A 15,879-nucleotide genomic window follows, 5' to 3' on the forward strand; every position below is an offset into this window, starting at 1 on the left:
TTAAATAGGATTTTGGATTTTTATTTAAAAGTGCAGTTTTCAACCAAGCGTATTTCAACCAAATTCATGCAATAATTGCTTTTTAAGTGCATGTCAACATATCGTCATCGGTACAAATGACAAAAGCACTCCAGGATTTTTGATCGAGATAGAGGCTCATAAAGGACGGTGGAGACGCTCCTATGTGCATCCTGACTGTCCACATGGTAACATTAATGACTTTTAATTTATGGCCACTTCCAATGATTGCACAGCAGACCTGCAAATCGGTCTCTCGGGTTCAGCCCTCCACCTGTAAAAAGATCTTGTCCATATTGCTGCATCTTTTTCTGTATAAGATGCATATTAAAGTATGTATCAGTCCTTCCTTTTTTATTTTTTTATTTGAATTATCAATAGTAACCAACCAACAGGAGGTGACTTTGTGGTGTGTCAGAACCTGGTCCTGAGCTCCCTTAATTTAATAACTAGCAGAACAGGAGATAGTAAAGAGAAGGAGGCATGTTTGTTTTCAGCTTCTTTTTTTTTAGTTGATCCGTTGCATAATAATTTTACAGTACAAGTTAACTGTTCTGGCCACTGCATCAAAAGAAAAGGTTTCTACGACCCATGGGCCATTTGCTGTCAAATGTCACAAATGTTCTACTGGAGAAAGCTTTCAAGATCTTCTACAGGAAATAAAATCATGCCTTTTATGCCGTAATGGCCCTTGCTTTCTGCACCGGGAAAAGTGACTTGCCCTTACTGTTCCAACAAATCATAATGTCTTTGTCAGATAAAGAATTTGATGGAGTTAATTTCAACCCCTTATGTATTAATAAACAAATAGGAACACCCCCAAACTGCGGTCATATAAACATAAACCTGTCAAGGGTTGTTTTCCCATTATCCTGGGTTTATCTCATTACTCTCAATAAATAAGGCACTTTCCAGTACAACCCACAAGAATATGCAGCAAGTTGAGTTATCATTCTTGAAAACAGGATTTTTTTTAAGTTATTTAAAAAAATAAAAAAAACTAGTTTTTTTTTATTAAATGCCCTTTGGACCAATTGAACATAAGTCAAGTTGACTGTTATATATTCCAAATAAATTCCAACTTTTCAGTGAGACGGCCTGTCATCTTCCAGAAAGAGTGTGAAAAAATCATTGTGGAAAAAAGCCAACTGTAAGGTCAATAGTTTTTCATCATGTCCTGTAAAAGTGTGATACAATCACACATACATAGTTTGTTTTAGAGAGTTTGGCATATTCTACAGAGACATTGCAACCCTAATGGCCGTGACCTTCCAGGAGGTCACACTTTTGAGACATTGTTAGTAATGCATGTAACCTACTTTACGTGCTTATTATCAAAATACAAAATTAGAGCCATTACGCAGTGTTGTGATACAGAGATGGCGTAAACGTGAGGATTTAATCTTGATTTCATTCAGTGCCAGCAAAATGCTCCTTCCCTTCTGAGCCGCAGTGGTGTCTGATTATTTTAGGCTGAGCTCCTCAGCTGACAGGCCAAATAAACAGACTCCGCTTGAACTTTTTCTTTCCCTTCACACTTTCATCTGATGTGTGCTTTACTGGAAGGCTGGAAGGCCAAACATTTTTCCCCCCCAAGACTCAATAGACTTTTCTCTACTTCTGCCCCTGCAGAGCAAAGCAATACGAGACATCATTTCAGACGCAGGTTCCTGACTCCCCGTACAAGGCGAAGTAAGTGCTTTTCTTTTTTTTTTCCCTGTTCAGTATATTTTTTTACCCCCATATTAGGAAACCAAAGAAATCTCTGCCTGTGATTATTTTCATAATTTAATTCAGATTTTTTTCATTCAGTCTTAAGAGTGCACATATCAGATCACGATAAGGCGAGGTTATCATCTTTTCAAAAAATTAATTAAACAAATAATTTTGGAACGTTCATCAGTTTGAAGTTCTTTTCAGTGTATATATGAAATCAAAATTATATATTTTATGTTATTTATTTTGACAATACATCAAAATGTTAAAAATGTCAATTATTATGTTTAAGATCAAGATAAATATTACTGTCCCACAAGTGGAGAATTCCATTGCTATGCAGTAAAAATTGGGTTTTAAAATAGCTGTACACACAGCAATGCAGTAAATGTCCCTGGTACCTTTTATGTTATATAACACTGAGACCCCTTTTAATGAATAGTCCAAAAAAATAAAATGTAGAAATGCATCAAGTGTTACAAATACTAGGAAAATGACAAATCTAAGAAGAAAGGAGAGTAGTTAGTTTACAAACAATCTTGCAGTTTGTATGTTGACAAAAATGTTTGACATAATGAGATGAAATAAGTAATAAATAATTCTAAAGATTCCCTTTGTTTGTCATAATTTCTGTCAACTTCTTTGGTGAATCTAGGTAAAATTAATAAATCCTCTTATTATTCACATTGAAGTTGTATTGTCCTTTTATATTTAGGTTGCAGCGCCTCGTGAAGGACCTTTTGAAGCAGTTGCAGGGCCAAGACAATGGGCAGTGGGCCAACAACAAAGTGTCCAGTCTGGACCGAACTTTAGGAGAGATCTCGCGCATCCTTGAGAAGCAGGTAGACCAGCAATGTGATTGGATTATATAAATTAGCTTTTCAATTGCACATATACTATACATAAAATGTAATTCAGTGTTTTCTATGTTGCCTTTACTGCCTCCCTCCCTGGCCTTAGTGGCCACCACGCTCTTTAAGCTTGGCTTTCGGCTGAACCGTCTGCAGCCGAATGCAGGTCAGGCCAGACGCTGGCCATGTCTCCTCGGCCATTAGTTGTGTTTGGCTTCGTCTCCCTCTGTCTCACCCTCCTAAGTATCACTTACTCTAAAGCCACTTGCTTTTGGTTATTGGCTAATGAAGACCATGTTAACCATGTTTTGATTGTGCACCTGGTACCAATAGAGGGGCTTCCTGGCACGAGAGCGAGCACTGTCTTTATGTCTTGCTTGGCTTGTACCACTCCGACGCTGCTCATTTGGTCAGTAGATTTTTTTTTTATTGTGTTTCTGGGAAGCATTGAATAAATGGTTGTTCTTATTGAATGACAAATGCATGATAATAGACCACCGCAATGTGTCCCATGGCACATTTTTGTATTTTCAATTCATTTGCAAAGTAATCTTGTGTATTTTCACCAAGCTTTCCCATGATAATGGTTCCGTCATTCTGTAAATAATGTTACATACCATTTTAGTGTGTAATTTAGCGTGTAATTTGCTAATTAATTGAATGAAGAAACATGGTAAAATTTAAAAAAACACCTGTAAACAAACTTTGATTCCTCCTGCCACATTTTTTTAAATACTGTTGCATTGTGCAAGTCATTCATTAATTTATTAATGTATGTATTTAACACATTTATTTTGTGTAAATAAGCGGTTGTCTGTGTAGCATTATAGTGTGTGCATACAGGGATTGGGGTGGAAATTACAAGCTCATCGATGTCTGGAGTTGCTATTAACCTTTTCCCACCGCAGTCAGTGGTATACCAGAGTTCTTTAAACACGGTTAGTCTTGCAAAACACGTATAACTACCACATTTCTAATACCAATGTTGTAGAAAATCTATGTTACCACTCTTGGAGTTCATACAGCCAAACACAGCCCAATCCCCAGCATGAAGGGCCAAAATGCCAAATTTTCTTGGGCATATTGGCCTCCCACCATGTACACATGGTTGTCTTAGCCATGTGCGCTGGATGTTAGATGGTCGTGTACCAAGAAGACATCCTCTACGGTGATCTTACTTCTAGAAAAAGATCTCCTGGCCAACCTAATCTGAGGTACAAGGATGTCTCTAAGTGTATTCTGAAGGCCAACAAGAGCTCTGAGTACAAAGCTTTACAAATTAGGCTTTATAGCCACAGCCGATCCTGTGCTAGCCATTCAGCACCATGGCCCAAAAATTGACCAATCCCTACAAACGTTTACCTGTGTCAGTGGATTATATCAGTGGGATACGATAAGCATTAGTAAACTCAACATTTTAGGTGTTTATAATTTACAGGTAGGGGCTGCACGGTAGTTGAGTGGTTAACGCAGGCCACATAGCTAGGAGACCCGAGTTCAATTCCACCCTCGGGCATCTCTGTGTGAAGTTTGCATGTTCTCCCTGTGCATGGGTGGGTTTTCTCCGGGTACTCCGGTTTCCTCCCACATTCCACAAACATGCTAGGTTAATTGGGTATAAATGTGAGCGTGAATGGTTGTCCCTGTGATTGGCTGGCAACCAGTCCAGAGTGTACCCCGCTGGGATAGGCTCCAGCACGCCTGCAACCCTTGTGAGGATAAGCGGTAGAAAATGAATGAATGAATTTACAGTTAGAGAAACTTTGATTCTATTAAGTGTTCATTTGAAACCTGGGTTTCAGACCTTTTTCATGTATAAACTTTAACTGTAAAACCCACATCAATCTGGGCAGTAGGAAGGCATTGAGACACCTGCCACCATGTTTATGATGAGGAGAATATACAGCTCACTTCCTGTAATGAGGCATAAATTTCCTGCCAAGTTGCGGTTTACGCCATTATACCATCCTAGTGTGTATCAGTGGGCGTTAGTATAGAAAGATTGAGCCCCATCAGTGACAACGGTAATAGCCGGAGATGCTGTTGTCCAATTTCCCTAGAGACCCTGAAAGATGTGGTTGAAGTGGGTTGTAAGTAGAGAGGAGGAGTCCAGTGTGATGTGAGTAGCTCACAAGCTGTCACTACATGAGGAGCCCTCCTCTCAGCTCCACCCACACTTTAGCAGGAGGTCAAGGGTCAGTGGGCCACAAGAGATGTGCTCCATTCACCACTAGTGTTTCTGGTATTGAAGCAAATCAAGGACAGTGGGGTTCTTTGACTTTGTCTTGCACTTTGATTTAAAAGCTCATCTGGTCAAGTTCTTCTCCACCGTCACCTCCATAGAAACACAGCGATGGGGAAGCATGACTGGCAAATGAGGCAGTCGGAGGAACACTTTCCTCTGTAATCCCTGGACAAAGTCAAATAAATAGAGTCTCCGTCAGCATGGCTGTCTGGCCCCTGAGTCACTTCAAGTCTGGACCGTTTAGATTATTTGACCTAACAAGCATCTCTCATGTCACTGACTCACCTACAGATTTGTTTTTCTCCCCCGTATCTGATTCAGTCTCCACTTTCTCTGCTAAATCCGTAGACAACACCCGACACTCCCCTCCTGCACTGCTGTTTGAGCCCCACCCCGTAACTCTCCCCCACTCGTGAGGTTACGCGTCGTCTCTCTCTGACCCCGGCCTGTTTCTCCCTCTGTGGCCTCTAATGGTTTATTTTGTGTCAAACCCGATTCTACTAATACTCTTATGTGATTGAGAAGCGTAATTTTCCTATCAGCTGCTGCATTCTTTTCATCACACACATTTACCTCACACTTACCTTATCAGGTACTGCGCCACATGCTTATTACAGTTTTTAATTGGAGCCTGTTTAAAAAAAGTTCCAACAGGTAGGAAAATGTTAGTTGGAACCTGAGAGGTGGGTTTTGACATTACAAATGGTTTCATTTATTTACGTGTTAATCATAGATGCAGAAAATATGAACTGGTATGTTTTATGATGGTGCATCCAAACACAACTACATTACAAATGGTTTCATTTATTTACGTGTTAATCATAGATGCAGAAAATATGAACTGGTAGGTTTTATGATGGTGCATCCAAACACAACTAAAAATGCATACCAACGAGTTTACAAAGAAAATAATTGCTTGCTTAAACCACCTAAAAATTCCAAAATCAAGGTAATTTTTTTCCAGAACTTATAATTTGCATTAACTTCGGCATAAAAAGGGATATCACTAATATTTTTTGTGATGCTCTAGTAGTGTTGTAGAGGAATAATCTCTTAATGTTGACAATGACATCATGTTGTTTCTTTCAATGATACGAAAATTACTTATACCGATATAAATTATAAAGACTAGTTGATTACATCACGCTACGGTGGATACATAAGATGAATCAAATGCTGTCATGTGGAGAAGTAACGTTCATGTGGGGATTCTATTTGACTCCTTTTCCTCTGTTAAATGACTTCCAATGTAAAAGAGTGAGTGCATGAATCCAGTCTTCTTTGACCTTGATCACTTGTTTGTGCATTTGTGCATCTGCTGGTCAGACGGGACTGCCGAGGCTCTTCCCTCCTCTTGGTATAATTAAAATGTCTGGTGGGAGGAGCATGCAAAGTGCAATCTGGCTGGTCTGCGGACACTGCACTAGGAATGACCAGCTGCTGCAGACTTCCCATCACCTGGGGTAACAATAGTTGACCCTGGCCAGTAATTGAATAAGATTCTCCTTCTTGTATTATTCAGAAGCCATCCTTCTAACTGGGGTCGTAATGATTGGCCTTTCGTGGCTGTGCTGCCAAAAATTGATAAATTAGCTACTCATTCTTGTCATTAACTTTGGACTTAAAAAGTAATTAAAAAATTAATTTAGAAGGTAAAGAATTATGTTTAGGCTTATTGTATTAAAGCCACTGTATATCATTGATATATAACTAAGCATTATACCTGTCCTCTTCCTGCTTTTTACATCCCTTGTAACACACACATGCATGGGCATTAGTTATGTTTGTTGTTGGGTAATGACAGAGATTTGACAAAGTCAAATTAACCAATAATTAATTGTTGCTGCTCTCTTACATTCCATAAAATGTCAACAAACCGTCTTTTCCATAATTGCCTTTTTCCTGTTTGCAACATGATCTTGGCCATGAGGACACAAAAGTGGAAAGTCAGGCTATTGTGGTGGATGTCAGCCTTGACAGGTAGTTTCAGTTTGTTTCACTCCATCTTCACAACACATAAATCTGTCAGCATAACGGAAAAGTTGAGCGACTAGCTGAACTTTTTCTTGTGTGGTTTCTACTGAAGAAGCCCAGGACTGGGCAGGCCCTGTTTAGCCTATTATTCAATATGGTTTGATAAGCTGCTATGAAAAGCTGCCTTTTCTGCTAAGGAACATTTAGGCAGGTGTGTTGATGGTTTAAGCCAAGCTCCGTGTCTGAAACCCAATTTATTGCTGGCAAAACTGCTGCAAGTCTTAATAAGACATTTTGCAAAACAGTCAAAACTGCCTCTGAAACATTTCTCATTATGTTGAATGCCTAAAAGTCTGTTGTGTGTTTGTCTAGGTTTTTGTGTCCCGTGTCTTGTTCGTGTACAAAACCAGAATCAAGGAGCCAGTTTCTTTCATGAGTGACAGATGAAGAGCTTATCTGTAATTTGGCAAAGCGCTTCACCCTCAATGTGTTCAGGCTTGTTGGCAACTTCCCATCTATTGAACAAAAGTGCTGTGAAGTGGCTGCATATTAGTGCTGTCATAGCACTAAGGAGTCTCTAACCTCATTAGGTGGAGGGGTGACCTTCAGTGTAACATGGCCTGCTAGAATTGTTCAAAGCGTGGGTTGTATAGCTTCAACACCCTACAGCTCTTTTTTTCCTATTAACGTAGGCACAAACACAATGTGGAAAAAGGTGTTTTAATGTTGAAAGTTTTCACACAAGGGCAGGGGCCGAGAATGTGGAGACAAGAAATCCAAACTGTCCCATAAATAGGTGGTCCTCGGTTCACAGCATTCTGTTACAACATTTCATTGTTGCACACATGAACCCAAAGCTAAAATGTAATTTTGCACCGTTGACAGGAGACTTGCTTCAGAACCTGTATGTTGCCACTTGTGTTATAATCCTGTGTGTTCTGCATTTATTAGTCTGACATTTTCTCATTGCCTCTTTAGCGAGGCCTTCGTTAAGACCACCATGGTGCTAATCAAAGTCTGCAGCCTTTGCCTTCTACCAAAAATTGACTGTTGTAGTCTGAATTAGGCAGTGCACTTTTGAGATTTAACAGGAATACTTCAGGGATCACTTTGTTTTACATTTCAATCCTGTGTCCCTTTACGAGAAAGAAGGTTTCCCTCCCTAGTGAGATCCATGCAATCTCTCGTTGTCCAATCAATGTCTCACTGTCCACTAAATGTACCTCTGTTTCTCTGCCTCTACAGAACAATGCAGACCAAGTAGCCTTCCAAGTGGGTGGCGGCCTATCAGCTCTGGAGCAAATCCTGCAGGTTGTCACTGCTGCCTCATCGCCTACCGCCCTTCCCCGTATTCCACTCAAGTTAGTAACACATTTTAATTGTACAGTATTTATTTGTGATGCTGTGTTGCGGCTTACTTAAAGGGATAATTCAGATTTTTTGATATGAAGTTGTACGACATCCCAATCAGTACTACATCAACGGTAACTTATCTCCGACTGGACTCAGGGGACCAATTTGAATTTTGGGGGGAAAACACCTCATTAGATGGTTGGAATTGGGTCTCGTGTGAATCTGAGTGGAGTTTTTTGGACAGTGTCCTCTCGCTCTGTTGGGGTTCACGTTTCCCTGAATAGTTTTAGCTTTTTTTTTCTTTTATTGCACCGTATGAACGCTGTTACAGGCTGAGCCTGGCCCTTTTAAGTTGAGTGTCTCTCTCTCCCCTCTGTCATCAGTCTGCACTGACCACTGTGTTCTGTATCCTGATTGGCTGTAGACTAATGTCAATCAATGTCTTTTGTGCTGCCCTGATGCATGTGTCATCGCTAGGTTGCTTGCTTGTAAATTAATCAAAGGAGGAGGATGGCAACAGGAGGAATAATGCAGCAATACCAGTATGTCTTACCAATGGCTTTTTGTCTTAACACTGTGCTTCATTTTTCTTTTCTGCTCATTTTTGTTTTTTGCTGTTGCATAAACTGATTTCATCTGTAATCCACTAAATCACTGGTGTTTGGTGATGTCTTAATAAAATATACTTAAAGTTTCGAAATTTACTCTAGCAACACACAAGTCCCATTTCTTATTCAGAGTACAGATAATTTTTGAGTTGTGGGTCTGGTGTTTACCAGGCCTGCCAGTAGATAACATCAGAGGGATGGCCCTACTGGCTGGTAGAACTGTGTAATGGAGCAGAATGGCCTTGTGCTTCCATTCATTAGCATTTAGTGGTCCCTGCTAATGGACAAATTCTTATATTTATAAGGCTTTTAAAGGGCGTCACGTGTCTATTGATTTTTTTTTTCCTTTTACTCTTTCATCAATCATCGTAATCTGATGGAATTCTGTGCACCAGATTTCTTCGTTAAAGCAAATGTTATTAACCGAAGCAGTTTTTGTCATTTGAGTGAAGAAGACCGATGTCATTCCAAGTTGTTTTCATAGTAGTTCTTTGTATCAAACAATAGAGTTCAAATGGTCGATAAGGTTTTAATAACAGAGGGTGTGCCAAAGTAAAGAATGTTCATAGCAACATTTGGAAAAGCACTCATACAGCTATAAGCTACGTCGTCACTATAATTTGGTTGACTATGTGTATGGACAGCCATGGAAACACTAGTGTGTGCAACACTATCTGTTTACAAGTGACTCTGTCATATTGATCACTCCCTCCCCCTCCAAAAAAAAGGACAGCTGCAGAGATGCTCCTTCCATATTGCTCCCCAGGGAGGTTGATTCCATCTTGTTACCATTACATTAATAAATTAATGCTAATTCGTATGCAAGCCTCTGCAAATGCCCTGGTATAACACCGTGGTGACTGCAGGTGTAGACTGTTACTGCATCATATTGAGAGGTGTTCTAATATTTTGGTAGTTTTACTTACACAAGAGGAGCAAAGTAGCCATCTCTTTCAGGCTGTGTGAAGCATATATCAATACAATTCATTGTCCACCTACCACAAGAAATATAGTTACATTAACAATGCAAGTCTTGTGTCTGAGTACTGTCTGACTTGAAAAGACAAGTAGAGTTATCATGTCAACTTCATTGGGTGATCTCCAGAGAAGGGTTTAGTTGTCCATGGATGTGCGTGTTAACCCAATCTGTGTTTCCACCTCTTTGTCTCACATGACCTGGTGTATCCTGTGAAATCAGACCCGCAAGCAGTGGCTTTATTTCAGGATGTTTTCCATCATTTGTTTTGAGGGTGTGCATGACGCTGTGTTATGCCTCATAAGATTCCCCACCCCCTCCTACCTGGTCAGCATGGAGCGACAACCAGAGTCGATGTCCTGCAAGCACTCAGGGTATCAGAGTGATCAGCAGCAGAATCAAATTAAATGTCATTTAGATAGAGGAGAATGAAGGGATTGTTTGACAGCACAAGAACTGGATTTCCTCCTCCTTTTTTATTTTGGCTTAGGATTCTTTTTCTTCCCCTGAACACAAATTTGCCCTGTTTAAGAGGCGGGGACTCAACCTGATCTGGAAGTTGGTCAGATTTCTGCCGGTTTACTCCTGCCAAGCTTGACTGCTCACATAGGAAGCGTACAGAGGGTGAGAAATGTGAGACTTGAGGAGCATAGATCCCAGGGTAGATAAATCAAGGCAGTGACAAAAAGAGCCTTTTACATGCTTGTCTTATCAACCGCATTGAGACGCCTTTTTGTGTAGTAAAACAAAATCACACATCTATATGACAAGGTATATTGTCACTTTTAAATAACTTCACACTCATCTTGCGCATCGTACACAATAAAAAGATGAGCCAAATAGATTTTAATGCAGAGGTCAACTCCACCTTGCTAAGCCTGTCTCCTATTATACAAAAGCTTGGTGACCACCCAGGCAGCAACAGATCACGGTTAGAGTTGATCAGGTGAGCTCCACCTCTTGTCCACATTCTCTGAGGATTAAAAAAAAAAGCTTCACAGGTAAAATGTTAATCCCTGGTTTTGTGAGGTTAATTTTGTGTGCAGATTATATCGCTTATCCCTATGAAATCTCCTGTTTTTGTCAGAATGGTAATTTTATAGCAGAATACCTATGATTATCATTATTGTAGAGATCATGTGAAGAACATCCTCATGGAGGTGTAGCTAAAGGAATTTTGCCTCCACGGGCTGACCGGCACACCCAACAATGTGTTTGCGTAACACGAGACAAGATGGTGTGGCACTTTACCAAATTGTCTCTCAAAAAATGCAGACTGAGCTGTCACGAATTGCTATTGAGATTCCCAGAGAGGGCCGATCAGGTGTCGGGCCACATCAAGCTCAATTAGGTGGGAGGGAAACCAAAGACAGATCGCTGCAATGCTTCATTGTCCAAGCTGGTGTAAGGGCATAACACAAACATGTCTTTGATAGACTCCTCATTTGTTCAGAGATGACTAAAGACAAGCCCGATTAGCTGTGTTACAAAGCAATTGCATGCTCGTTACATGAGCAGTGGAGTGAGTTGATTGTTATGCCAGAGGCCAAGCTTATCTCCAGAAGTGAGTTGATGTCTGATCAACTCACTCAAGTCTGATCATGAGAGAAAATAAGCATGCATTCAATCAATTCAATACATTAAAATTATTCAATATATTTTCAATAGTTTTGACTAAAAATAATAATTTTAGTCAACTTCAGAGAGTATGAGGCATCTATTAAAGATACCATATACGCTGCAGAGAATCTCAAACATGCTCAATGGGTAGGATTGTGGATGATGGGGGTAAAAAATGCTGTTTTCCTTTAAGGGTGTTGCTCTCGTATTGGGGAGTCTCCTCATCAACGAGCTGATATGGGATGGTTCATCCCTAAAATTGACTTGTGTTCTTGTGTTGTCCCTGAGATACATGTTTGACTCTCTGAGACAAACTACTACACTGTTAAGGAAGCACAAATACAGAAGGGTGTATTTAATTTCCTGATTAGTGCAGATAGTCCTGTCAGTGCTAGGGGCTACACATTGACATCCATGCGATAGCATAACAAAGTAATCCTTAATCTGTGATGAATAATTGCAGTTGTCTTTTTTTGTGTTAGGTCTCTCTGTGCAGCTGTGAATACCTACTACTTGGCATGCTCATGCTGTCCCCTCAACTGCTCCTATGTGCTCTTTAGCAACAAGATTGCACTCCTCATGGACCTACTGCTGCATCAGCTAACGGTAAATCAGTGCATTCCAACACATGAAAATCAATTTGACAATCTTAGCAACAGAATTTTGACATACAAGCCACGGATACACCAAGTGTCACAGTCAAGGTCTGCTTAAATTACATAATATATCATATGACTGCTGGAGTGTACCTCGGTACAATTAACAAAAAACGGGCAAAATTGGCTTGTTTATCACAAAGAAAACAAACTTTGTTTAATAAAAGGTGAATTTTATTTTGTCTTATTCCGTTACCTTTTCAGCATCATTAGCTCCGCATTTAATTTCTATTGACCACAAATAGTCATAGTCAGTACAGGCTTTATTGAGGCTGAACTGTCGCATTTAAATTTTCAGCAGAATCCTTCCTTGTTACTGTTTGTGCATGCTCTGCTGTTATCATCTAACAAACCATCATCAAGCCACTTCACAAAGGGAATGTGAGAACACACTCAGCCAGGCTGCACTTCGGCAACATGTCATGTTTTTGTCTTTCGTCGCCCTGTAAGAAGCCGACTTCACTCTCTGCAAACATGTACTGGTGCCGGCCCACACTCACAACACAGACAGGACAAGTCGCAGGCACCAGGTTGCGGTGCATGCATGAACCCTACTGGGGCTTCTTTCTCCAGTGCTGAGTTCCAATCATAAGCAGTCATGTTTCCTTAGGGCACAAAGGGAGAGTTTGGCTTGTATGCTTCAGTTTATATAAAACATATCCCAGCAGCTGCTTCGCTGACTGACATGTCTAGGGGGTGCTACAGTAGACAAATTTCTGTTTTCCCCTGTCTGACACATTATTTGTGCCCTCACAAATTCTTGGCATTTTTTTTTATTGTTTCTATGTGTCCATATACTAGGGGCTAGCCGCACTGAAACATTTTCAGGTCAAAACAGCCAAATATTTTATTGTTTCAGCTGCTTATCCACATGAAAATTACATTCTGGGTGCCCTGAAATGGTGTGCTCTGAGACAGGAAGACCTGAAAACAAAAACAATAATGTCACCAATTGTTGTCATGTGACCGGAAGTGAGAGCTTTGACAAGAAGCTAACATAATACCTGAATATTTGTTTCTTCTACTATAGTTTAGTGTGTCACATGTATCTTGTTTGCAGCGCCACACATAGGTGCGCTTGTGTATTACATAGTTTTCACCCAGTGATCCATTTCTGTCCGGATGCAAATGTTTCACCCAAAAAACAAGGACAGGGCCTTAGTATGCAAGGTTTTGCCTTGCTATATGAGCAAGTCCCTTCTTTAATTGGATTTACATAGCATGTCGGCATTGGTCTGAATTTACGTCCACTAATCTTTTGTAATTTGTTCATCTTTAAACTGTGCATTGAATATTGTATCCTTTACAACATAGGTAGTCTACGACATACATGTGACCTGAAGATGATGAATGTCTTCACAAAACTGTATAAAGTTAGCAGTTACGTGGGAAAATGCATTATTTCTTCAACAAAAACAGAGTGTACTTGTTCTTGAATACCTCTGCTTTAATTAATGCTTACATCTTTTGCATGTTTTTACTTGCAGCTTTATGTCCCAGACGAGGACAAGTCCATCTTTGGCCGCACTGTTAACAAACAAGTCTTTGAGGGTTTGACCACGAGCTTGTTGCAGACCACCGCCACCATCATGGGGTCCCTTTTGCCGCTCACCTCAGAATCGGGACACAGTGAAAGCATGCTGATTTCTTCGCCAGATCTTAAGGGCAAAAACTCTGCCACAGAGTCCTTCAATACTCGCACACAAGACTTAATCAGGTACTGTATGTCCTATTTAATAATGTAATTTTCCTCTGTGACCTTTTCAGTATATCCTCTTCACTGGTCTTGAGAGTTGATCAATCTGTTTTGTTTAGCAGCATGTCTCATGTGAAGTATTGTTTGACAAAATGTGAGCTCTTTTGGAAATTGACCAAATGGTGTCTTGTCAGAATGGGAGTAGTGTGAGAATGAGCTTGTATTCTGGCATTTTTCCAGCTTGTACGCACACATTTCAAGTAGGAGCACTTTCTTGTGAAGGGGGCACAAAGTAGCGTAAACAAAGAGCACTTGCAGGGCTTTGAAACATCCCCTTGAACCTGGTGTTGGAGCTCAATGTGTGGGTCTGGACTGTAGAAGCCGGCCTGTGATGGAGAAATGTGAGCTATGAGGAAAGGCAGACCAGTCCTCACGAACAAGCCTTGTGGAAGAGTGCTGCCTTTCCCCCGTCCCTCCCACAAGCCAGGATTCAGCTAGTTGGAGACAGCTGCAAAGAGCCACCACTCTCATCCACCAACCTGATCATAACCCTTGAGACAGGGGAGGGCCTAAGAAAAATGGCATCTTCTCTGCTAATCCCGAGTATGACCAGAGGATTTACCTCAAATGCCTTCTGTAATGTATTAGCAAGTGAGAAAGGACAAAAGATCAAAACATTTTTAGCTTTTGCTTCACACTCTCATTATGCCCAACCATATATCACACTGGGAGCAGATCACAATTTCCTCTCTGCTCATTATCAGATTCTCAGTTTTCCTTTTAGTGCTTTTAGAGCGCTGGCATTGTTCTAAATGTTTTTGTTTCGCGTTCATATAATGCAGCGCTAAGCAGCAATTGCAACCTCAAAGCAGCTTGTCAAACATACAGCCGTTGCACAAAGCTGTCAAAGTCAGGAGGGGTCCTTTCAGCCAACGGTGGTCTGTGAAAGTGAAAAACGTCAAAATAATGGGAACTGGTTGAAGTGTCAGATGGCCTGCATGGAATCTGGTCGTACTCACCTGTTAAGCGCTCTCCTGTTAGTGACTGAGAAAACAAAGATGTATGTACAAAAGTATTGGGACACCGGCCCTGTAAACATACAGAATGTGAAAAAGGAGAAAAGACTTGTTTGTTGCTGACTTTAAATTGTCCTTAGGTATGAATGAGAGTGCTAATTGTCTATATGTGTCCTGCAATTGGCTGGCGACCAGTCCACGGTGTACCTTGACACTCGCCCAAAGTCAGCTGGGATAGGCTCCAGCATACTCCCGTGACCTTAATGAGGTTCAACAGCATAGAAGATGGATGGATTGATGGATGGAGAAAAGACACAGTTGGTCCCTCCAATAGAATTGTCTGAAATGTATAAACCTCACTGATTTTAATTATTGAATGTAGATATCTACACAGGAATGGCAAAGAGTCACAGGTCTTGTTAGGCAGGTTGAGCCTACTGCAGCTGCGGAAAGACAGCCCCAGGTCAGCACACTGTCAGGGACCCAAATCCTGGCTGGCACAGGGGCCACAACAGCCCTGTAATGACACTATTAAGAGTGATTTGCGGCTGAAAGACCGCAGGGAACATGATCATGAGACCTGTCAGTGGCAAAGACAAATTGGAGATATCACAGTAATAGTGGGTGGCAGGCTTATGTGAAGTATCAGCTTTCCTCTGCAGAGCTGTGGAAGTATGCACAGCAAAGGCTTTTTGTTTTCCATGGTGAGATGAAGGATATATTTTTGAAGATATATTCAAGTGTATGAATATTACCATTCATCTCTCCTCTTTTCTACTTCCAGCTATGTGGTCAACATGGGTTTAATTGACAAGCTATATGGGTGCTTCCTGTCAATCCAAAGCCCTGTGGATGAGCACCCCAAGATGGCGGCTTTCCTCCAGCAAGCTTCAGCTCTATTGCACAGCATGTGTAAGCTGTGCTTTGTCGTGACTGGACGGTGAGCATGTCCCTATCTCTCGTCAACACAAACATTAAAATCATTCAAACATACCGTGTGTCGAATTTCACAAGGATCCATAAAGTCAAAGCTCATGTCTACACAAAGACAGTGGTTACTCTGCATTAAGCCAGCTTGTCGTTTCAGCCAGCCAGCTAGCAGAGATAGGCATCTACTTGACCCAGCGCTCTGTCACTCACCATAAACTTT

General features: G+C 40.8%; 1 protein-coding gene across 4 annotated transcripts in view; it reads left to right on the forward strand.

Moving 5' to 3' along the window:
- The window catches only part of scaper (S-phase cyclin A-associated protein in the ER), a 50,296-nt gene that overhangs the window by 23,019 nt on the left and 11,398 nt on the right, over nucleotides 1-15,879 (forward strand). For all 4 annotated transcript variants that reach the window (XM_058074777.1, XM_058074775.1, XM_058074776.1 and 1 more), the window contains 6 exons: nucleotides 1,651-1,710; nucleotides 2,450-2,576; nucleotides 8,050-8,165; nucleotides 11,844-11,967; nucleotides 13,505-13,734; nucleotides 15,514-15,669. In XM_058074777.1, the coding sequence (XP_057930760.1) occupies nucleotides 1,651-1,710; nucleotides 2,450-2,576; nucleotides 8,050-8,165; nucleotides 11,844-11,967; nucleotides 13,505-13,734; nucleotides 15,514-15,669 (813 nt within the window). The remainder of the gene's footprint in view (nucleotides 1-1,650; nucleotides 1,711-2,449; nucleotides 2,577-8,049; nucleotides 8,166-11,843; nucleotides 11,968-13,504; nucleotides 13,735-15,513; nucleotides 15,670-15,879) is intronic.

The sequence above is a fragment of the Doryrhamphus excisus genome, chromosome 6 (genome assembly GCF_030265055.1).
Source record: "Doryrhamphus excisus isolate RoL2022-K1 chromosome 6, RoL_Dexc_1.0, whole genome shotgun sequence".
Lineage (NCBI taxonomy): Eukaryota > Metazoa > Chordata > Actinopteri > Syngnathiformes > Syngnathidae > Doryrhamphus > Doryrhamphus excisus.